A 25,624-nucleotide genomic window follows, 5' to 3' on the forward strand; every position below is an offset into this window, starting at 1 on the left:
TGCACACATCTTTTGGAACAGTGGCCTGTTCAGGAAGATGCAGGCCGGGACTTTTTTCCCAGACCGGAAGATCACAGTAGGGGACATCGAAATGCCCATTGTGATCCTTGGAGACCCCGCTTACCCATTAATGCCTTGGCTCATGAAACCGTATACAGGGAAGCTTGACAGGAGCAAGGACCGGTTCAACTACAGGCTGAGCCGGTGCAGAATGACTGTGGAGTGTGCTTTTGGCCGTTTAAAAGGGCGCTGGCGATCTCTGTACGGGAAGCTAGACTTGGGGGAAAGCAGCATCCCTGCGGTTATATCCGTGTGCTGCACCCTCCATAATATTTGTGAAGGGAAGGGTGAAACATTCAGTCAGGAATGGACCTCTGAGTTTCAACGCCTGGAGGCTGAATTTGCACAACCAGAGAGCAGGGCTTCTAGAGAGGCCCAGCACAGGGCTACAAGGATTAGGTATGCCTTGAGGGAGGAATTTGAGGCTGAAAACCAACAGTAATGTTTGGTGCCTTGCACGGGAGTGAAGTGCGGTGGTTACAATAGTAGGAATCTGTTTTTCCTAAAATGATTTGCAGTGCATGCTTCTTTCCTGGACTATGGTATCTTTCACTTTCTGCAATAATAAAGACAGTTTTCAAAGCCAAGAATTCATTTATTGAAAAGAAAATAACTTTCTTGACAGACACACAACATTTTGGGAACCTAAAAGGACAGGGGGGGTAGGGTGTTGAACTGTACAGTCACAGGTTTGAATATGTCCTGTCTGGAGTGCTGTGCAATGACTGCTGCACTTCAGGATGAAAATACTGCATGGTGATGGGGGTTGAGTGCAGAGGCTAAGGGTCGTAGTTCTCAGGGCTGGTTGGTAAACGTACAGGTGTTGGGGGCAGCTGGTGGTGGTAAGAACCTGGATGCTGGGGAAGGGGGTTTGGAGCTGTCATTGGGGCACAAAGGAAAGAGCTTTGGGATGGAGGGGGGCCGGCACGGTAGTGCTCTGCCTGCATGGCTATGAGTGACTGGATACAGTCCGTTTGGTGAGCCAGGATGCTTATCAGCTGCTTTGTGCTTTTCTTCTTAGCCGCTGCGTTTCTCTGGCGGAGCATGGTTTCCTTTTGTCTCCAGTCCTGCAGTTTTTTACTGTCTCTGGCAGAGTGATCCATAACTGCTTTAAGCATGTCCTCTTTGCTTTTTCGCGGCTTTTTCCTGAGGTTTTGTAGCCTCTGCCCAGTGGATGATACCGGCAGTCCAGTAGTCAAGGACACTGTTGAAAGACAAAAATGGGAACAGTTAAAACAGGACACAGGCTGCATTGTTTATAATCTCACCCAGACAGTTATTCCCACACAGTGAAGGAGTTAACAGTCTTCACTTCAGCATACTTTTCCCATACCAAACAGAGCGCACCTAACCCAAAGGAGGCAGGAAATGGTGAGTAATGATTGCTTCAGGGATGTGCAGGTGTTTCTGTGCGTTGGGGAGAGCGGAATGCTGCGAGGTCACCTACATTGAACACTCTCCCAACACTTTCCACAGGAGTTAATCCTGGAAGATATCTCGCTGCTGCGGGTAACCTGGGAAGGGGGAATGATTGCTTCTGGGATGTGTAGGGGTTTCTGTGCATTGGGGAGAGCAAAATGCTGCAGGGGACACCTACACTGAACATTCTCCCACCATTTTCCACAGGAGTTAATCCTGGAAGATATCTTGCTGCTGTGGGTAACCTGGGAAGAGCGGGAGGGTCTTCTATAGCAATGCGGATTCCGCCCTGGCCCCTATGCAGCTTGCCTATGTGCAGCAATGGTCCCCCCACCCCTTACGGCACAGTGGCGCAGATGTGTTAGCCTGACTGGGACAAGGACCGCAGTGGCTCTCCCTGTAAACTTGTGCAAGCGCATTGCCCGCGCTCTGGCAGAAACTTTTGAAGAGATTACCGAGGCCGATTACTGCGACGTGATAGACCACATCAATGGGCTATTCCACATCTAGGCATGCATGCAGCCCAACCCCCCCCCCCGCCGAAACATTTGCATCCTGAAACTAAAAGCTGCTTACCGGGAACCCTCGCCTCTGCTTGTCCTTCTCCAACTAGTTCCAGCTGCTGCGACTGGCTACCTTCCTCCTGGCTTGAGAAGAGCTCCTGGCTGCATGCCTCCTGGAACTCCGGGGTGTCTCCCCCCACCCCAGTACCCTCACTTTTGGTTTCCTCAACCCCCTCCCCTTCCCCTTCTAACCCACCTTCCCCCCCCGCTCTGAAGTGTCCATCGTGGTCGTCGAATTGGCAGTGGGGTCACCCCCAAGTTTCACATCCAGCTCCTTGTAAAAACGGCAGGTCGTGGGGGCAGCACCTGAGCGGCGGTTTCCCTCGCGGGCTTTGCAATAGGCACTCCGCAGCTCCTTTACTTTAACCCTGCACTGCACCGCGTCCCGGTCATGGCCCCTTTCCAGCATGGCCCTTGAGATCTGCCCATAGATATCATAACTCCTACGGCTGGAGCACAGCTGTGAGTGCACAGCTTCCTCAACAAAAACACTGATGGGATCCAGCAACTGGCCATTGCTCCATGCTGGGGCTCGTTTGGCACATGGAGGCATGGTCACCTGGAAAGATTCACTGATTGATTGCACTCCACACCTGGCTGAGCAAACAGGAAGGGGATTTTTAAAATTCCCAGGGCATTTAAAGGGTGGGTCACCTGAGCCCAGGGCACTAGAGTGTGAACTGATGAGCAGAGTGACTGAACAGGCATTCTGGAATACCTCCTAATACCCTGGAGGCCAATTACAGCGCTTTTGGTGGCCACACTTGCGGAGCAGCACTGCAATCCTTATACCCCAAGCAGAGCAGGAGTACAGCCAGCACTGCAATCAGGGAGATGCAGCGCTGTATGTGCCCTGCAAGTGTGGGCGGTGAGTAAGTTGCAGTGCTGTTGGTAGGTTTACAGCGCTGCAACTCTCCAGTGTAGCCAAGGCCTGAGAGTTGTGTCTTTAATGGGCCATAAACACACAGTTGTCTGGCTTCATTGTGGATTTTACCTGGTGGGTGTTACCCCAGGAACAGACACATTTGGGATACAGACATATAGCTAATATTCATAACTTCAGATACAGCAATGATACATGAATTTAAACAGGGTAATCTTGTTCAGCAAATTGTAACTCTTTCATTGGCACCTTACATGTTATACTTTGTTCAAGATTTGTTACAATTGCCTAACAGTGGCAATATCAATGATATACATGATCATATTTCAATCATACATCAGAGGGTAAAACTAGACTAGAGAAAAAAATGTGTATTTTTCAAATCAGTTACTTGGCTTACTATTTCAAAATTCACCTTTTCCCCTAGTCTAGAAGTACCCTTGTTGAGCCCAGGAGGATAGTTCAAGGGGGGGGGAAAATAATATAGCAAAAGAGATTGCCTGCTCTTGAGAAACTTGTATCTGATAGCTCTGACAAAATGGGGCCAGTGTGAATTTGCCTGCCATGCCATATAGGCTTCACACACTGCAGAACCAATTGGGACTGACATTTAAAAATGGCTGGTTTTGTGGATAAGCTCTCTCAACCAGATTTAAGGGCATAAAAGCTGTCTGTTCCTTCTGTCAACTACAACACATTTTCCTACCTATCCTCCCTCCCAGAAATGCCAGATAGATATTGGTTGAAATAGATGTGCCAGCCCTCATAAAAGATGCTTTGGGTGGACAGTTGTCCAGATTGAGAGGCTTGTCTATCTCCTGGCACTTGTTTTCTATCTAATACCAAAAGTTGTCATACCTGAGTCTAATACATTATTGTCCCTTCACATCATATTGATTGTGCTGTGGATAGAAAGAGGGTTTCTCCTTCTGATGATGCAACGTGCAGTTTTTAGTGGCCTGGGTAGTGGATTCATCAGGATGTGTAACTATGCAGTGATTACTGAACCACTATGATTTCTATTTTCCCCATGTGGGGGGTGCTTGAAGACAAGCAGTAATTGCATATATTTTTCATAAATTGGAAGCTTAGTAATTGTGTTGTCATACCTTGGCAGAGTTGTATTTACCCCTTTCCCAATGTTTTGACTGAGGATTTAGGAGTGAGTGGAGTTAAAGTATATGGCACAATTGGACATGCTCTTGTGTCCTATGATCCGTATATGTACGGACTATTCTTCTGTCCCCCATGTGTTTGATCCCCCTGCAAAAAGGTTTGGGCAAGAATTATGGGAAAGGAACTACAGCTCCAGTTATTCTGGGCAGAGTTTTGGGCCCATAGGTCTGTGAGAGCCTTCACTGTGATTTACTAGGGGGAAGATATTGAATAACCTTGAGCTCTTGTTCAGTTAACACCCCTCTGTGAATCTTGCTGGTGTTATCAGAAGTAGCAACAACTAGTATGGTTCAGTTAATAAGGAATATTTTGAGAACGCTTGAAATAATCTTACTTTGGCTTCTTCATTTAAGTAGAATTGGTCATTAATACAGAGATTTCTCTCTGGATAAATCTACTTCGTGATTAGAATAATTGATTCCCTTGGGGTTTTCCTTCACTGTTACAGAGTCTGTGTGCTCTAGATTCACCCCATCACACAGCAGTTGCTGGCAAAATGTATTGCTTTAGTATTTTTAGATACTGCTTCTGTTTCCAAAATTAAATTTGGAATGTGATTGAGTCAGTTACTCTCAAAATATTCAGTAACTACTCTTTAGTAGGATTTTTATTATGTATAAGTCATTATGGCAATTTATCAGGAAAATTTCTGTTTTCTGTTGGTCATTAGGCTGAAATAACCTCCCTGGATCAGTTTTGCATCAGTTTTGGCTCCGAGGCTTTTGAGAAGCCTTCCTACCCCTCACTCCCTTGTGTCTTGAAGTAAATGGGCCAGACAATGGGTACTTGATTATGACCTGAGAGAGATGAATAAAAGAAGGGACATGTGAATTAAATATAAATGTAAGGGACTCCCCTTTGACTTCCCTTTGCCTGCCTGTCAAAAATATAAACTTTACTGGTTGATCACAAAGAGAGTTGGAGTTCTCAGATACAGTGTCCATTATTGTGAGAGCAAATGCACCAAAACTGCCATCACTAAAGAGACAAGATGAATGAGATAATATCTATTTTTGGACCAACTTCTGTTGGTGAGAGAGAGAAGCTTTTGAGCCAGACAGAGCTCTTTTTCAGGTCTTGGAAAGGAACTTCCAGCATCACAGCAAAATGCAAGGTGGAACAGATTATTTAGCATGAATAGTTAATATATATAGTAAGGGACCATTATCTACCTGGTCTCTCTAATATCCTGGGACCGACATGGCTACAACTACACCGTATATTGCTAAAGAGACAATTATTCATAATTATTTCATAGTTTGATTGCAGAGAGCTTGTCCTAAAATGCTCACTATTGGGTGTAGTATTATGCGTAGTCCCATTGATTTGAATGGGAATTAAAGCCTCTGTTGACAATAGTGTGACTACTCAAGTTAGTAAAAACTGTCCTGATAGTACGGGTTTGCAAGATGACGCAATTTGTCTATAGTAGTTTAGTAACAAAAGGATATGTGCCAGACTGATGAATTTTAAAGGCTTACTAGAAGTTTTGAAGAGTACTTTTTCATAATTTTGAGAGGCTTTAGAAAAGAGTAAATAAAGCCTTGGCACCGATCACATATAATTATGGGCATAGTCCATTGCTGAGTGACTACATATTAACTGATTATGTATGCAACAAACTTTCTGCAAACAAACAAGAGCTTTGAGACTCTTAATTCAGGTAAATATAAACTTTGGCTCCACTTGTTAACATCTTTTAAAAGCTTGTAAACATAATTAAAGGAAATGAAAAGGATGCTAAAGAAGGCACACTTTATTTTAAGATTTTCAATACATTGTGTAATTTAAATAGGATGTTAAATAAATTGAATGCAGGGAACAAATAAGACCCCAATACCGAGTGGCACCTTCGATGAACATACTACAGACACATTATCGCTACTTACTATTGCATTCTGTTGAAATGTAGAAGGATTAATCATTGCTGTAGAAGTATTATAGGACAGGAGCCTCGTATTTTGCTTGGCTGCCTTTTAAACATCGCAAATATCTGCTTGCATTTTCAAAAATATTACAATGTCACTGTCTTAAAACAACCATCATTGAGACCATGGCACCACATGAAAACTATTCCAAGCAAAAGATCAAAGAGCCTAATTTTCTTTCAAGACCAGCTCTAGATATTGCTGCACAAGGCACGTTTGCGATATTTCATGGCATTTGTGAGAAACCTAATACATGACTGTAAAGAAAATACAGATATTTTTAATCAAAATGTATCTGAAATATTTTGGAACATTTAAAAAACATTATCTTCTTAAATTTCACAGACAATATTGTGACTCTCCAACAATCCCCCATGAAGTGACCAGTTTAAAATAAAGTATTTTTTTATTTTATTTTTTCATGAATCAACACAACAAAAAGGATTTGAAATCTTGGGTTTAATCTGCATTTGTAAATCTTTCTGTTAAGTATGGAAGGGAGTATATCTGGTGAAAGTCAGTGTTTCCACAATAAATGATGACTTAGAGAGTGCCTCTATTGAATATTGGAAATGATTAAGAAGATGCCGACAGTTTAAATCGTTGGGGTGGGGGGAATCTATTTTCATATAAACTTTTTTCAGTAAAAGGATACATATAGCTTATAAGATTTTTAAGATGAACACACTACAGACTCAACCTGTTTGAACTTTAAAATCTGTTGCAAGGCAGAGTGACAGTTTAAGTGGTTCTTCCCTTCTTTGCAGAGCCTTAGAACTAGGATTTGGCCTGTTGCCAGATGCCATGAAAATTAGGCAAAACCAGGTCTAGTTATTTGTTTTTCAGTAGTTTCCAGAATGTACCAGGCATCGTGTGTGCACAAACAGGCAGACACACAAAGACAGACTGTCCCAAACATCTTTCAACCTAAGAATGAAGTAAGATATTTTCTGTTGGAACCACTTTAGTGAATTAAAAAAAAAAGATTAAATGAAAGATTGATACTTTGTTTAGCTGCAAACCGTGAGGAAGCACCATAAAATGATTTATGAAGCAATTGCAGTGTAGTGTTGTGTAGCCATTTAAATATGGTAACTGTTTTTACATTTACTTAAAATTGTTCTGGGAGTTCATTTTCCTAGCCTGGGAGAAAGCATGTACATGAAGAAGTACTTTGCACGACCAAATCTTGTGCACAGTTGTGCATTCAGATCTTCTGATATGATAGATTATACAATTTTAAAAGCATGGTAGTACCTTGTTTTTTGTTTAGGACCAACAGCACACAGAGTTCTGGTATCCCTTTATAATATGTAATATCTAGGATTTCAGGGCTAAAGAAAATAAATATTTAACTACTTTTTGGTTTTGATCCACCTTTAACTCTATTTGATACAGGTTTGCTGTAATTTCATTTAATATTAGTGAAAGTTATTTAAATGGATGAAAAAGATGGAGCAACCTTAATTTCACTATTTCTATGGTTACAGATACTCAGCTGGTGTAAATCATTGTAGCACTATTGGCTTTAATCTTAAACTTGGAACTATCTCATACTCCAGACTGTTCAACTTTAAACATTCATAATAAAACTGCTACACTAATTTTCTTTAAACTTGGCTTGTTTGTAGATCTCACTAATACTTAAAAATTAAACCACACCTAAAAACTTTGTAATGCACTATACCTTACTGGATGTCAGACTGAATAAGAAATTCCAGTTTGGGTTCTATGTATGTTTGTACATATCATCACCGGACAATTACACGACTGCCTAATACCATTCTTAGGGACCTCTTCAAGAGGAAAGACTTCAGTCACTTGAACATGGCTCCATCTGCTTCACCCAGGATTTACAGATATGTAAACAAAGCAACTTCTGAATAGTTTCAAAGGCAACTGCTCTAAAAGAATTACTTTGGATATCTTGGCTTGGTTTGTTACAGAAAAGTGATTTTTGACCAACAAGACTAGCATAGTTCCAACGACATAACTAAACAATGTGGTCATATAAATTACTTGTCATGTCAGCATCTTGGGTAAAATTTTCAGAAGTTCCCAAATGACTTAGAAGCCTAAGTTTCATTTTCTCTTGAGAGTCTAAGTCTCATTGGAAGTCAATGAGACTTAGACTTTTCAGTGCCTAGAGATCATAGTGGGGCTCTTAAGTCAGTGGCGCACTTTTGAAATTTTTGCTCCTTATCTTGTCTGTCTGCTTGTGTTTCCAATGTAGTGCAATTCACCCCAGTATCTAGGTGTCAGATGCATAAACAAGACTCACACCAATGCTTCCCAAAATAGGTCCTCCACAAAGTTTTTGCTGCTTTCTTTGCATTTGAGATAATGGCAGATCTGTCTTTCCACAACGTTCTCAATAGTCTTCCCAGCACACAGTGTGAGGGGCAGGGCAGAAATTGACAAGACCTTCAATGTGAAGAGTTGGTTTCTTGTGTTATTTGAAAGATTGTGGTACTTTCTCCTTCCAAAGAGATGAGTTGATAATCTGCATCAATAATGGACTATGTATCCCCTAATAGATTTTACCAACCTAAAGCTCCCCCAACACGTATAGAACATCAGAGAGTGACAACGACCAAAATACTACTAGAGAATTTGTTGCATTTGTGCCTACTCTGACATGGATCTGCTATCAAAAAAGCAGTCAATCTAATATGAATCTGGCTAATCTCATCAGCAAAGGAGATATAACTGACAAAATACAACATGACCTTCCTCCTCTCCTCATCTGGCCTTTCCTTTTTCCTCTCCCCACAACCAACTCTCTCCTTAGCTCAGAAGTTTCATCTGCTCTCCTCTTCTAACCTCTCCACATAACCTCTCCCAACTCCTGATCTCCCTCTCATCCACTCTGACCCTTCCCATAGTTTTATCATTAACCTCTTACTGTCCTCTGGCTTTCTCTCCCTTCTTCCCCCAATACAAGCATACTCTAGACTCTCCCTTTTTTAAAACCCCCACCCTTGACCCCTCTTGCCTCTTCAATTACTGCCCCTTCTCCCTTTTAGCTGTAAACTCATTTAATGTAGTGTTTACAATTGCTGTCTGTAGTTCCTCTCCAATTCTATTCTATACCATCTTCAAATTCAACTATTACCTGTATGCTGATGATTCACATATATACCTCTCTACTCTAGACCTTCCTACTTCTGTAGAAACTAAAATCTTGGCCTGTCTCTCTGACATTTCTTGGTGGATGTCTAGCCATAAGCTCAAGATCGACATAACTAAACAGAGCTCTTAATCTCCCAAGCCCTCTTTCCTATCTCCTTCCTGTGGACAACACCAGTATCCTGCTTGTCACTCAGACCTGGAACCTTGGTGTCATCTTCAACTCTAAATAAAAAAACAGGTCCTCACATCCAGGCTATATGTAAATCTTGCCATTTCTTTTTGCATAACCTCTCTAAGATATAACCTTTCCTATCCATCCACACAGCTAAAATCCTTGTCTAGTCTTTCACCTCATGTCTCAATTAAAGCAATATCTTTTTCTCTGGCCTTAACAAATGCAGATCCATTCAGAGTGCTGCTGCAAAGCTCATTTTCCCAGCCCAACACTTTGACCATGACACCCGTTTTTGTATCCCTCTACAAGCAACTTATCTTCATAGATTCATGACTCTAGGACTGGAAGGGACCTCGAGAGGTCATCAAATCCAGTCCCCTGCCCTCATGGGAGGACCAAATACTGTCTAGACCATCTCTGATAGACATTTATCTAACCAACTCTTAAATATCTCCAGAGATGGAGATTCCACAACCTCCCTAGGCAGTTTATTCCAATGTTTAATCACTCTGACAGGAACTTTTTCCTAATGTCCAACCTAAACCTCCCTTGCTGCAGTTTAAGCCTGTTGCTTCTTGTTCTATCCTTAGAGGCTAAGATGAACAAGTTTTCTCCCTCCTCCTGATGACACCCTTTTAGATACCTGAAAACTGCTATCATGTCCCCTCTCAGTCTTCTCTTTTCCAAACTAAACAAACCCAATTCCTTCAGCCTTCCTTCATAGGTCATGTCCTCAAGACCTTTAATCATTCTTGTTGCTCTTCTCTGGACCCTCTCCAATTTCTCCACATCTTTCTTGAAATGCGGTGCCCAGAACTGGACACAATACTCCAGATGAGGCCTAACCAGCACAGAGTAAAGCGGAAGAATGACTTCTCGTGTCTTGCTCACAACACACCTGTTAATGCATCCCAGAATCACATTTGCTTTTTTTGCAACAGCATCACACTGTTGACTCATATTTAGCTTGTGGTCCACTATAACCCCTAGATCCTTTTCTGCCATACTCCTTACTAGACAGTCTCATCCCATTCTGTATGTGTGAAATTGATTGTTCCTTCCTAAGTGGAGCACTTTGCATTTGTCATTATTAAACTTCATCCTGTTTCCTCAGACCATTTCTCCAATTTGTCCAGATCATTTTGAATTTTGACCCTATCCTCCAAAGCAGTTGCAATCCCTCCCAGTTTGGTATCATCTGCAAACTTAATAAGCATACTTTCTGTGCCAATATCTAAGTCGTTGATGAAGATATTGAACAGAGCCGGTGCCAAAACAGACCCTTGTGGAACCCCACTCATTATACCTTTCCAGCAGAATTGGGAACCATTAATAACTACTCTCTCAGTCTGGTTATCCAGCCAGTTATGCACCCACCTTATAGTAGCCCCATCTAAGTTGTATTTGCCTAGTTGTTCGATAAGAATTTCATGCGAGACCATATCAAATGCCTTACTAAAGTCTAGGTATACCACATCCACCGCTTCTCCTTTATTCACAAGACTCATTATCCTATCAAAGAAAGCTATCAGATTGGTTTGACATGATTTGTTCTTTACATATCCATGCTGGCTATTCCCTGTCACCTTACCAGCTTCCTAGTGTTTGCAGAGGATTTCCTTAATAACTTGCTCCATTATGTTCCCTGGCACGGAAGTTAAACCAACTGGTCTGTAGTTTCCTGGGTTGTTTTCATTTCCCTTTTTGTAGATGGGCACTATGTTTGCCCCTTTCCAGTCTTTTGGAATCTTTCCTGTCTCCCATGATTTTCCAAAGACAATAGCTAGAGGCTCAGATACCTCCTCTGTTAGCTCCTTGAGTATTCTAGGATGCATTTCATCAGGCCCTGGTGACTTGCAGGCATCTAACTTTTCTAAGAGATTTTTAACTTGTTCTTTTTTTTATTTTCTCTTCTAAACCTACCCCCTTCCCATTAGCATTCACTATGTTAGGCATTCCTTCAGACTTTTTGGTGAAGACCAAAACAAAGACATTATTAAGCATCTCTGCCATTTCCAAGTTTCCTGTTACTGTTTCTCCCGCCTCACTGAACAGTGGGCCTACCCTGTCTTTGGTTTTCCTCTTGCTTCTAATATATTGATAAAAAGTTTTGTTTCCCTTTATTCCCGTAGCTAGTTTGAGCTCATTTTGTGCCTTTTCCTTTCTAAACTTGCCCCTGCATTCCTGTACTGTTTGCCTGTACTCATCCTTTGTAATTTCTCCTAATTTCCATTTTTTATATGACTCCTTTTTATTTTTTAGATCATGAAAGATCTTGTGGTTAAGCCAAGGTGGTCTTTTGCCACATTTTCTATCTTTCCTACCCAGCGGAATAGCTTGCTTTTGGGCCCTTAATAGTGTCCCTTTGAAAAACTGCCAACTCTCCTCAGTCGTTTTTCCCCGCAGTCTTGATTCCCATGGGACCTTACCTATCAGCTCTCTGAGCTTACCAAAATCTGCCTTCTTGAAATCCATTGTCTCTATTTTGCTGTACTCCCTTCTACCCTTCCTTAGAATTGCAAACTCTGTGATTTCATGATCACTTTCACGCAAACTACCTTCCACTTTCAAATTCTCGACGAGTTCCTCCCTATTTGTTAAAATCAAATCTAGAACCGCTTCCCCCCAGTAGCTTTTTCAACCTTCTGAAATAAAAAGTTGTCTGCAATGCAGTCCAAGAACTTATTGGATAGTCTGTGCCCCGCTGTGTTATTTTCCCAACATAGGGAAACATAGGTGAAGTCCCCTATCACCACCAGAACTTAGACTTTGGATGATTTTGTTAATTGTTTAAAAAAAGCCTCATCCACCTCTTCCACCTAGTTAGGTGGCCTGTAGTAGACCCCTAGCATGACAGCACCCTTGCTTTTTACCCCTTTTAGCCTAACCCAGAAACTCTCAACACTTCCGTCTCCTATGTCCATCTCCACTTCAGTCCGAGTGTGTACATTTTTAATATACAAGGCAACACCTCCTCCCTTTTTCCCCTGTCTATCCTTCCTGAGCAAGCTGTACCCATCCAACACTTTCAAGGGCAGTCATAATGTATACCCACCTTACCAATTATTTCTCATTTAGTATCTAGAGGTATGCTCCAATGGCAGCCTCCACTGCCCACTTAGTAAATTTTCAAACGTATACCTTTATGCTTTCTCCCATGCTGCTCCTGATGCTTGGGAAGGCTTGCCATAAACACCCACTGCTAGAGCCGCCGAGAGCGGATTCGGGCCCCGGTGAAAAAAAATTTTTGAGTCGCCTAGCAAGGGCAGACCGGCTAAACAGGGCCGAAGAAGCCCCCTTCCAGACCTCTGGGCCCCGGTAATTTGTACCAGTTTCCCCCGTATCTTGTCAGCCCTGCTCATAGCTACCTCATTATCCTCCTTCAGATCCCTCCTCAAAACTCTCCTTTGCTGTACTGCCTATGAAAAATGTGATGATAGTTAGGCTGCTGGTGTGCTGAGACCACATCCTTTTGTGCTGACCTATATTGTCTCATTGTTTCCTTGTATTTGCCCCCCCCCCATCTGTCTGTCTGTATCCATCTGTTTTCTCTTGTCTTATAGGTAGATTGTAAGCTCTTTGGAGAAGGGATCATCATTCTGTGTTTGTATAGTGCTAAGCAAACACATGGACCATGATCGCAGTTCCTAGACACTGTGGTGATACACGTAATAATAATAAATCACATTGAGATACATTAGACTAAAATTCTGTATTAAGGTAGTCTGGATTCACAGGGCTTTATACTACCTGAAACAGCTAATTTCATTGCATTCAAAACTTTCTTTATCTCCTTCACAGGTACAGTAAAGTATTGCTACCATTCTTTATTTTGCCTCAGTCAGATTCAAGTATATTTTTTGTATACTTGTACACCAGTCTCTTTTTATGCTTCATCAGTATCAAGTCATTTGTATATCAAGATGACGTGTAAGTGTGCTCAAAGGGTAGGGACATTTAGTGAAGGATGTACACAAAGCACACAGAGAAACTATGCTACAGCAACCAAATTTCAGACAAATAATGTATAGGTCAGCATTCTCACACATCTACAAGAGTTAGAAAAGATTTCAGATCATACTGAAAGAAAAATGTAGACCTGTGCAGATCATTACCAAAGAAAAATACTGAAGGACCAAAAAGGTTACAGACTTAGGGTACGTCTACACTACGGGATTAGTCTGATTTTACATAAACTGGTTTTGTAAAACAGATTGTATAAAGTCGAGTGCACGTGACCACACGAAGCATATTAATTTGGCGGTGTGTGTCCATGGTCCGAGGCTAGCGTCAATTTCCAGAGCTTTGCACTGTGGGTAGCTATTCCATAGCTATCCCATAGTTCCCGCAGTCTCCCCCGCCCCCTTGGAATTCTGGGTTGAGATCCCAGTGCCTGATGGGGCAAAAATCATTGTCGCGGGTGGTCCTGGGTAAATGTCGTCACTCATTCCTTTCTCCGGGAAAACAACGGCAGACAATCATTTCGCGCCCTTTTTCCCTGGATTGCCCTGGCAGACGCCATAGCACGGCAACCATGGAGCCCGTTCAGCTTTTTTTTTTTGCTGTCACTGTAAGTGTACTGGGTGCCGCTGACAGAGACGTACTGCAGTGCTACACAGCAGCATTCATTTGCTTTTGCATGATAGCAGAGACGGTTATCAGTCATTCTGTACTGTCTGCTGCCATTGTTAATTGGCAATAAGATGACGGTTATCTGTCGTTCTGTACTGTCTGCTGCTATCATGGGTGCCCCTGGCTGAGGTCGGCCAGGGGCGCAAAGGCAAAACTGGGAATGACTCCCCGAGTCAATCCCTCCTTTATGGTTTCTAAAAATAGAGTCAGTTCTGCTTAGAATATGAGACAAGTGTACTAGAGAACCAGTGTATCAGAGAGCACAGCTGCTCCGTGTCAGATCCCGCAGAAATGATGAGCTGCATGCCATTCACGGGGGGGTGCCCCTGCAACAGCCCCACCCATTGCTTCCCTCCTCCCCCAACCTTCCTGGGCTACCGTGGCAGTGTCCCCCCCATTTGTGTCATGAAGTTATAAAGAATGCAGGAATAAGAAACAGTGACTTGTTAGTGAGATTAAATGAGGGGGAGGCAGCCTCCCGCTGCTATGACAGTCCAGGCAGGACATTAAGCTGTGCGGGGGAGAGGAGCCCAGCATCCCGCTGCTATGCTAGTCCAGGCAATACAGAATCTTTTCTTTACACATGAAAGGGAGGGGGCTGATGGAGCTCAGCCCCCAGTTGCTATGATGAGGACGGTTACCAGCTGTTCTGTCCCATCTACTGGGAATGACCAGGAATCATTCCTATTTTTATCCAGGTGCCCCCGGCTGGCCTCACCTGAGGGCAGCCAGGAGCACTCACGGGCTGATGGTGATGACGGATAGCAGTCATATTGTACCCTCTGCCACCGAGGAGGGGAGAAGAGCGGATACTGCTCTTCAGTGCTGCAGCATCGTGTCTACCACCAGCATTCAGTAGACATAGGGTGACACTGAAAAAAGTCAAGAAACGATTTCTTTCCCTTTTCTTTCACATGGTGGGGGGAGGGAGTAAATTGACGAGCTATACCCTGAACCACGCCGGACAATGTGTTTGAACCTACAGGCACTGAGAGCTCAGCCAAGAATGCAAATACTTTTCGGAGACTGCTGTGGACTGTGGGATAGCTGGAGTCCTCAGTACCCCCTCCCTCCCTCCATGAGCGTCCATTTGATTCTTTGGCTTTCCGTTACGCTTGTCACGCAGCACTATGTAGCCGGGAGATTTTTTTCAAACGCTTTGGCATTTCGTATTCTGTAACGGAGCTCTGATAGAACAGATTTGTCTCCTCATACAGCGATCAGATCCAGTATCTCCCGTACGGTCCATGCTGGAGCTCTTTTTGGATTTGGGACTGCATCGCCACCTGTGCTGATCAGAGCTCCACGCTGAGCAAACAGGAAATGTAATTCAAAAGTTCGCGGGGCTTTTTCTGTTCACCTAGCCACTGCATCCGAGTTCAGATTGCTGTCCAGAGCAGTCACAGTGGTGCACTGTGGGATATCGCCCGGAGGCCAATACCGTCAATTTGCGGCCATATTAACCCTAATCCGATATGGTAATACCGATTTTAGCGCTACTCCTCTCGTTGGGGAGGAGTACAGAAACCGGTTTAAAGAGCCCTTTATATCGATATAAAGGGCCTCGTAGTATGGATAGGTGTGCCATTAAATTGATTTAACGCTGCTAAAATCGGTTTAAATGCATAGCATAGACCAGGCCTTAGATACATACGGAAATAAAAATGGATCACTATCTATCATGCCCCATTCTTCTACACCAGTTCAGCTAATAACCTAAGATCGTTATCTGTTCACAACCCTGTGTTCTCTGCTAAGCACATCCAGCAATGTCAGACAAACAGTTCGTGCTCTCCTGAAAGAACCTCAAAAGAATTCTTTAACAATCCATTCTCTGGAATGAAACAGGTATTGGAAGAGTCATAACTGTTCAGTCTGAGAATGCTGACTGAAAATCAAGCAAACAATTTAAAAGATTCTAAATTAGTAGTCAAAATATTCAGAAGAAACAAAAATTACACAGCACAGAAGAAAAACACTTAACATATATATTAAAATAACAGCTGGTTTTGAGGTCAGTTGTAGTGAAATATATATGGGACAAGAAGGTTACAGAGATCATTTTAGGATCAAGGTCATTTTTCTGTCTTGAAAGTAGTATTTTACAAAATATTGTTCAGACAAACTGTCACTATATCTTTTTATTACACACAAGTGTTTGTAAATCCTCACTAGACCTACCTAAGAAACAGAACATGTGCACTCTGATAGCTGTTGGGTTTATCAAAGCACAAGGTATATGATTTTTGAACTAATGCCTGTTTTTCTAGCAGTAGTAAAGAATTATAACATGAATCTTTGTGAAAACCTTAAATATTATAAAAATGATTAAGTGCACATGCTCAACATAGAATTTTTTACAGTAGGTCAGTGCTAATATACTATATTTTGGAAATAAGAAAAATGTTTAATCAAATTATTGTCTTCCAGTTTTTAAAACAGATTTTAGTTGTCTGAATGTCTTAAATTCAGTTTTTCTCCTTATTATTTTACATTCTTATTATCCCAAACCAGCCAAATAAATAGGTTGTCATATTTGACCAGGGAAAAACAGACAAAATATTTGTAGCTTTCATATTAACACCAAATCTAAAAAAAATCTCCTATTTGTTTCTGAAGATCTATTTTACCATGATAGAGATGGGAAATTTACCAACTAATAATAGCAAAATTGATGAGAAACTGGAGATAATATATACATCTAATATTATTTATGAGAAAAAGTGTTTTTATAAATATGGTCATTCATTACACTGAACACTACTTGTGTTGTAACTCTTTCCCCTATCTTTCATATGTTTGTCTGTTTCAGTGTATGTTTTTCAGACAGGGACCATACGTTCTTTATTTGTATAGCACCCAGCCAATTGTGAGCGCTCCCAGAAACGTATTACCCCCCACCCCCAACCCTACATGCCCAGAAAAAAAGTAATTGTCATCTTCAGTAGGAGTTCTGTCACAATAAAAACAGCAGGATTTGTCCTAGTGTACAGGAGTCACTTCCGAACTTGAAATTCATCCTTCTCTGGTTTGGAAGCACCTCTGGGTAACGGCAACACAGCTGCATTATGTAAGTGCTTAGGAAGTAAGTGAAGAAGAATCCTAAATCTAGCTGAAAGTGCCGAGCTTGTCTTTACAGACAAGACAAATGGCTTGTTACAGAATTTGAACTACAGGCCAAGGTAATGTGACAATGCTCTTTTGTTAAAATTAAGGGGAAATAGTTGAGTTAAATGGTATTCTGCCTGTTGGATAACTGTATATTCAAATGATTGATTGTAAATGTTTTCTTCAAATCATAATATTGCAGATTAAAAAATATATATTTGTATTGAAATTAAATGTTTTACATAAATTACTTTACATTTTAACCAGTTGTAGAGATTTATCAAAAAAAAATTGTTGTAATGGAGCTAGTCTACAGCTGAAGCACAGGACTGTTACCTAGAAACCTTCAGTTACTGGGGCTTGATAGATATATCAACAGATAGCTCAGGCCTGGTCCACACTACAGCGTTAAATCGATTTAAACAGCGTTAAATCGATTTAACGCTATACCCGTCCACACTACAAGGCACTTAAAATCGATTTTAAGGGGTCTTAAAATCGATGTCTGTACTCCAGCTGAACGAAAGGAGTAACCCTAAAATCGATATTACTAAATCGATTTAGGGTTAGTGTGGACGGAAATCGAAGTTAATGGCCTCCGGGAGGTATCCCACAGTGCACCAGTGGCCGCTCTGGACAGGTAAATGAACTCTACTGCACTGGCCAGGTATACAGGAAAAGCCCCGGGAACTTTTGAATTGCATTTCCTGTTTGGCCAGCGTGGAGCTCTCAGCAGCACAGGTAACAATGCAGTCTCCTGAGAATAGGAAAACAGCTCCAGCGTGGACCACACAGGAGTTATTGGATCTGATCGCTGTATGGGGAGAAAATTCTGTGCTATCAGAACTGCGTTCCAGTAGACGAAATGAAAAAACTTTTGAAAAAATTTCTAATGCCATGAGGCAGAGAGGCCATACCAGGGACTCAGTGCAGTGCAGAGTTAAAGTGAAGGAGCTCAGACAAGCGTACCAGAAAACCAAAGCAGCAAATGGGAGATCCGGATCTGGGCCAAAAACATGCTGCTTCTACGCGGAGCTGCATGCAATTTTAGGGGGCTGTGCCACGACAAGCCCCCCCTTGTCTGTGGATTCCGAGGTGGGGGTAATAATCTCACCCATGGCTGAGGATTCAGTGGAGGGGGAAGATTACGAGGAGGAAGAGGAAGAAGACCTTGCTGAAAGCACACAGCATTCCATTCTCCCCAACAGCCAGGAGCTTTTTGTGACCCAGACAGAATTAAACTCCCAGCCCTCCCAAGCCACTAGCCCAGGCAATGAAGCCATGGAAGCGACCTCTGGTGAGTGTATCTTTGTAAATATAAAACATAGTTTAAAAGCAAGCGTTTTTTAATGATTGATTTGCCATGAGGGCTTGCATGTATTAGCTGGCATTAAAGTTACTGGAAAAGTCTGTTAACATGTCTGGAGATGGAGCGGAAATCCTCCAGGGATATCTCTATGAAGCACTCCTGGAGGTACCCCAAAAGCCTTTTCAGAAGGTTTCTGGGCAGAGCAGCCTTATTCCATCCACCATGGTACGAAACTTTACCACGCCATGCCTGGAGCACGTAATCAGGTATCATTGCATGACAAAGTCTAGCTGCGTATGGTCCCGGAGATTGCTGGCATTCAAGAAGCATAATTTCTTTTTCTCTGTCTGTAATCCTCAGGAGAGTGATATCGTTCATGGTCACCTGGTAAAAATTAATGTATTTTATTAAGGGGACAGAGATGACCATTCCTACGGTGATGCTTTCCTGCGGCTTAAAAGAAATCCTTCCCTTGCAGTTAGCCATGCGGGGGGAAGGGAAAAAGCTGCCCATTCCTACGGGGAGGTGTCTCTAATGGCGCTGAGCTTTTTAGCATTTGGGCAGCAGGAATTTTCGCTGCTAATTGCCAAGGGAGGGAGGGAAAGCGGGAGGGGGTAAGGTTTCAGTGACCTGCCATTACAGCAGACATGCAGAGTGGGGGGGAAAACAATTCACAATTTCCTCTAGTGCTTAACCTTTCTGATGGCATAAGAAAAAAAGCAAAAGATGTGCTTTTTAGCAGTTTGGCTGCCCAGCATGAATTTTACCTGCTAATAGCCAGGGGTGGGGGGAAAGGGGGAGGTTGTAGGGTGATCTGCCATTAGATGTAGGCCTTACCATGTCTGCCTGCAAGCTGAATTGTAATCCCCGGACCTGTGTCTGTGTTGATCTGTTACACCACACTAAATTCTAAAAGAATCCAAAGGCGACCTTGTAGTGAAGTGACATGTGCTACATACGGTGAATAGGGTAGTTCACTGTGAAAGAGTATAACCATTGTTCTGTGAAATGTATCTCTTATGATCCTTCTATCACTCTTTTCCCCCACTCATGCAGCTGCACATTTTTCAAGCCTCCCTACTTCAGTCCGAAGGCTAGCTCAGATAAGGAGGAGGAAGAAGAGGACACGGGATGAGATGTTCACAGAAATCATGGCAGTAACCCGCAATGAAAGAGCTCATCTGGGGGAGTGGAAAGACGTGGTAGCAACATACAGGAAAGATGCCAGTGAACGTGAGGACAGGAGGGACCAACGTGAGGACAGGAGGGACGCTCGAGATGAGATGTGGCGGCAGGAAGATCAGAAGTGTAGGCAGGAAGATCAGCGGTGGCGGGATGCAACGCTGGAGCTGCTGCGCGATCAAACTGACATCCTCCAAAGTCTGGTGGAAGAGCTGCGGGGTCACAGAGTGCCACTCCAGCCCATGTTTAACCTCCCTCAGTACTCACCATGTTCCATATCTTCCACACCCAGACGTGTAAGAACGCGTGGGGGAAGGCTTTCTGCACCTGCCCACTCCACCCCCGTGGACAGTCCAACCAAAAGGCTGTCATTACATTGAAATGTCCTTAATGGCCTTTTTCTTCCCTCCTATACTCCTCCTAAACCACTCCCGGGGTACCTTTTTATTTCTCTTACTCTTCTTATAATTACATGCTATTCAAAGCAAGTGTGAGGGTGGGTTGATTACAGGGAATGACTTTATTTCCATAAGCAAGCTGTTATGGAAGGGTGGAGGGTAGGTTGCTTGCAGCAGGAGTCAATACAGTGGGGGAGGTTCATGAAGGGGAAAGAAACACAGCAGTCACACCGTACCCTGGCCCATGATGAAACTCGTTTTCAAGGCTTCTCTGATGCGCACCGCTTCCTGGTGTGATCTTCTAATCGCCTTGGTGTCTGGCTGCGCGTAATCAGCGGCCAGGTGATTTGCCTCAGCCTCCCACCCCGCCATAAATGTCCCCCCCTTACTCTCACAGAGATTGTGGAGCACACAGCAAGCAGCAATAACAAAGGGGACATTGGTTTGGCTGAGGTCTGAGCGAGTAAGTAAAGTTCTCCAGCGACCTTTTAGACGGCCAAATGCACATTCTACCACCATTCTGCACTTGCTCAGCCCATAGTTAAACAGCTCCTGACCACTGTCCAGGCTGCCTGTGTATGGCTTCATGAGCCATGGCATCAAGGGGTAGGCTGGGTCCCCCAGGATAACTACAGGCATTTCAACATCCCCAACTGTTATTTTCTGGTCTGGGAAGTAAGTCCCTTGCTGCAGCTGTTTAAACAGAGTAGTGCTTCTGAAGACACGAGCGTCATGAACCCTTCCTGGCCATCCCACGTGGATGTTGGTGAAACGTCCCTTGTGATCCACCAGTGCTTGCAGCACCATTGAAAAGTACCCCTTGCGGTTTATGTACTGGGTGGCCTGGTGCTCCGGTGCCAAGATAGGGATATGGGTTCCATCTATGGCTCCCCCACAGTTAGGGAATCCCATTGCAGCAAAGCCATCCACTATGACCTGCACGTTTCCCAGAGTCACAACCTTTCGTAGCAGCAGCTTAATGATTGCTTTGGCTACTTGCAACACAGCAGCCCCCACAGTAGATTTTCCCACTCCAAATTGATTCCCGACTGACCGGTAGCTGTCTGGCGTTGCAAGCTTCCAGAGGGCTATTTCCACTCGCTTCTCCACTGTGAGGGCTGCTCTCATCCTGGTATTATGGCGTTTCAGGACAGGGGAAAGCAAGTCACAAAGTTCAAAGAAAGTGCTCTTACGCATGCAAAAGTTCTGCAGCCACTGCGAATCGTCCCACACCTGCAAAACTATGCGGTCCCACCAGTCTGTGCTTGTTTCCTGGGCCCAAAATCGGCGTGCAATGGGTAGAACCTCCCCCATTACCATCAGGAGCTCCAAAGCACGAGGGCCCACGGTTTCGGAGAAATCAGTCTCCAGGTTCTCATCGCTCTCGTCGCCGCGCTGCCATAGCTGCCGCCTCCTCTCCTGCGTTTGCAGTTCATGGTTCAGCATAGACAGCATGAGAATGCGTGAACTGTTTACAACGTCCACGATCACGGTACTGATCAGAGCAGGGTCCATGCTTGCTGTGCTATGGCATTTGCTCACTTCACCCAGTAAAAAACGCGCGAAATGGCTGTCTGCTGCTTTCAGGAAGGGAGGGGGTGAGGCTGTACCCAGAACCACCCAAGACAGTGATTTTTGTCCCATCAGGCACTGGGGTAGTAACCCATAATTCCAAGGGTCAGGGAACACTGCAGGAACTATGGGATAGGTACCCACAGTGCAACGCTCCGGAAATCGATGGACGCCTGGGACCATGGACGCACACCACCGAAGTAATGTGCCCTAGTGTGGACGCATAAAATCGATTTTATAAAACCTGTTTTATAAAATCGATTTTATTAATTTCGATTTTACTCTGTAGTGTGGACGTGGCCTTAGAAAAATAGATTCTGACTCCCATTCCAGTGCCCTAACCAACGAAACATGCTACCTCACCAGCAAGCATTGCATCAGTCAACAAGCATTCTTAAATCTCTATTTATCATGCAATATTACTGGAGAAGAAATTTGATTTGTGTCTCGCATATGCAACACTGTAGAAATGAATGATTTTTACTACACTGCATATTCTAGTTCTCCAGGTGCAGAGGTGAACAGAGACAACACTCACTTATTGCTTTAATCTTCAAACCAAGCAGTGTAATAAATCAAAGTCATCAACCAATGAGCAAATATGAGAGTTGTTCCCAAAAGGAAAAGGGATTAAATATTTATAATAAGAAAGATTAATAAGATGAGAACTCAAATCTTTGCTAAAATTATATAAAAAAAATTCTTTTAGAACTGTGACTTAATCTTAGGGAATTATTACCTAATACCAACACCTCCTAATCCTGGTGCACTGTTAAAACTCCAACAACTGTACTCTTTCTTAACATTAACTAGAAACACCTACAACTATTAGTTCTGACATAGCCACAATATACCAAGTATTAAAAAAGCCTCACTCTTATGAAGATGTATTAAATGCTAGTTTATTTACAAATGTCTTTAATGCAAAAACATTCACTAGTAAAGACAGCATTATACTCTGAAACCTGAAATTGCAAATCAGGCAGTAAAAAGTAAAGAGAGAATAGTCAGAGACAAACAATTCAGTAGCTTCAACAAGAGTCAATGACACAAAGATTTTCCCTACTTTAAAAAAAAAAGAGAGAGAGAAAGAGAAAAAGCTGGACACCAACTACATATTGTGCCAAATCCCCATTCTCAGAAAGTAGGAACAGAGTACGTTTCTTAACTGCAAAATAAATTGGAAATAAAGAATACAAAAACAGAAACTGTCTTAAAAATATATAAAAGTTTGAGTATGCTACACAATATTTTATATGACCTCATTACAGTGTAATAAAATGTTTTTGAAAAATATTTTTAATTTAGAAAGTGATTTTCTTCTGAAAATATTTACATATGGTAATGAGTTAACCTCGCAGCACATCATGCTGTGTCCATGGAGAAAAGTTATAACTTGCCTAACGTTACACATAAAGCCTGTGGCAGAGAGAAGATTAGAACCAAAACCTCATAACTCTGAAGACCAGGTTTCTAGACCCCCTTTGTCCCGACCCCCCTCCCCCGCCCCAGGTGTCATTGACCTCTGTATGACCCTGGGCAGGTCACTTCATCTTTCATTGGCTTTGTTTCCCCTCCCACCTCTTTTCTGTCTTGTATATTTGGATTGTAAACTCCTGAGTCAGGGGCTATATTTCATAATGTGTTTGTACAGAGCCTAGGGCAACAGGGTCCCAATATTAATTGGGGCCTGTAGACCTTACTGTAACATCTATATAATAAAAACTGATGATTTTGTGTTAGCACACCTTCACTTAGCGCTTTCTTTAGTGTTTTTATCTATAAGTAGCAAGAACAAGACAGAAGGAAAGAAAAAGTGAGGGAGGAGAAAGGGAAACAAAAGAATACTATGTACAATTGTCATATGAGTCATGCTGCTGTTGTTTCTGTAGGGTATTTTAATCTATACTTCTAGGAATGCTCACCATATTTCTTCAAAGAAAGCAAAGCTCAGGTTACACAGAAGGAAACACTCTCAAGACCCTTTAAATCATGCAGTTTTGTTATATGATAGAAATGAAATTGGTCGTTTGCTGTACACTTTTGCTGTTTTTCTAACAACTTTAAAAATTAAAATAGGAATCAGGGAATAGATTTGTTTATTTTTACCCCATCTGTTATGGCTGGTTTTATCTTAACCACTAATATATCATGAACCACTCAAGCTTGAAAATGATTTTTATGGTGGTTACCTCCCAGGTATTGGTCTTTGTAATTAAATAGCTGATGAGCAGAACTTAGTGCCAGCTTTGTGGATTCAGCTGTGTACAAGCGTTAGGTGCTATATCATGTTACTCTTCAGTATGTGACTTTGGCCAGAATCCCAAAGCCATCCCTGCCAATAAGTACGTGATTAATACCGAGCTTTTTTGACGTGCTTGGCAGTCCTTTTACAATTACCTCACACTGACAGCTGTATCTGATCTTCAGTCAGTTGTGTGTTTTCTGCAGGCTTTCAACTTATTTTATTTTTGTCTTGAAGTATTTTATAGCTGGCCAGAAGTGGTTAGAAATGGAGTCTTAAAATATTCTTGCTGCTGCTGCTGCTGCTTTTTTTTTTTTTTTTTTTTGGTTTTATTTGCACTTCATTATTTTTGTGGCCAAAGAAAGAGATTGTAAATGCTCGTGTACATTGGATTTGTGTAGTAGAAAAATGTAATTGAAGTGTAAACAAAATGAATAAGTAACTGATCTCAAGGTTCTGTACACTTTGAACGTGAGGAAATGAAAACATCCGTTTCAAGGAATCCCTTGAAAGATATCTCCCCTCCTTCCCAATCCACCACCACCACCGTTTGTCTCAAATAAAATAATATATAAACGATGGTAGAGAGCTCTGTCTTGCAAGATGACTCCAACTCTAAGTCAGTCTTCACGGACTTTTGACAAAAGCAAAACAATACCTAATTATCTTTGAGTAGGACTTTCTCTTTTATTATCCAGACCCAGCATATAGTTTGGTCAACAAGTTCAATAGCAATTTTCTTTGTCAATATCTGCAGCACATTTGTGATTATTAGTATTTACTTATAAAGCAGCACAGGTCTACATGGTGATTTTGATCAGAATTTCATACCATAACTTAATTTATTATTTCACTGTGACTTTTTAGCTATATAAATAAGGCCAGAGGTTTAGACAGACTGTGTGTGTGTTAATGTGGATGGTGGAGGAGACACTGGCTAATAATTAGAGTTCTATTTGGATTCTTGTTGTTTAAAGGGACATTGTTAACCCAAAAAAATCACATTCTATCTGAAAACCATATACCCAACATTGTTACAAATAACTACTAAGGTGCTAGAAACTCAGCTGATGTCAGTTTGTATAGTTCTTCTTCAAGTGCTTGCTCATGTCAATTCCATTGTGGATGTGCACACGCCCGTGTGTGGCCGTCGGAGACTTTTGCCTTAGTGGTACTCGTAGAGCTAGCTGTGGCATCCTCTGGAGTGCCGCTCTCATGGCACAGTATATCAGGTGCTGCTGGTCCTGCACCTTCAGTTCCATCTTACTGCCCGTGGTGGTCTGTTGGAGCACCTCTGTCCCTTGCTTCGCAAGTGGTTGGTGGTTTCTCGTCTAGTTTAGCCTTGTGCTTTACCTACCTGTAAATAGTCTTAATCATTGTTAGATAGTTGTTAAGTACCCATTAAGTGTTTAGATAGTGTCCCAGTGGGGACTTTGCCCCTGGCGGGGCATGCCCCACTTTCCACAAAGAGAGAGCAACATATGTCTCAAGGCCCTCCTGATCGTAGAATTGTAAAATGTCAGGGTGGGAAGGAACCTCAGGAGGTCATCTAGTCCAACCCCCTGCTCAAAGCAGGACCAATCCCCAACTAAATCAATGAAGGCTGCGTTGCACCCAGCTTTGGAGACAGTGCGGCCCGAATCGGAACCCAGCACTTCAGCTTCGGTGCGTAGCACATCTCTGGCACCAGGGTCCTCCCAGCACTGATCCCCAGCACTGATGTCGAAGAAAAAGACTAAGAAGATGGTGGCACCGGCCAAGCCCAACCAAGGGGCTCTGGGCAAAGGACCCTGCTCGGTCCTCATGCCCACTCCAGACCTGCTTAAGGGCTCGGCCATGGGG

General features: G+C 42.7%; 1 protein-coding gene across 5 annotated transcripts in view; it reads left to right on the forward strand.

Annotated features, from left to right (window-relative positions):
- The window catches only part of METTL25 (methyltransferase like 25), a 134,211-nt gene that overhangs the window by 65,467 nt on the left and 43,120 nt on the right, over positions 1-25,624 (forward strand). The window contains exon 6 of one of the 5 annotated variants that reach the window (XM_050935474.1): positions 19,442-19,995. The exons of the other annotated variants lie outside the window; for them this stretch is intronic. Within the exon in view, the coding sequence (XP_050791431.1) occupies positions 19,442-19,947 (506 nt within the window). The 3' untranslated portion in view covers positions 19,948-19,995. Of the gene's footprint in view, positions 1-19,441; positions 19,996-25,624 lie in introns of those variants that run through there. 5 annotated transcript variants of the gene reach the window in all.

The sequence above is a fragment of the Gopherus flavomarginatus genome, chromosome 1 (assembly GCF_025201925.1).
Source record: "Gopherus flavomarginatus isolate rGopFla2 chromosome 1, rGopFla2.mat.asm, whole genome shotgun sequence".
Classification (NCBI taxonomy): domain Eukaryota; kingdom Metazoa; phylum Chordata; order Testudines; family Testudinidae; genus Gopherus; species Gopherus flavomarginatus.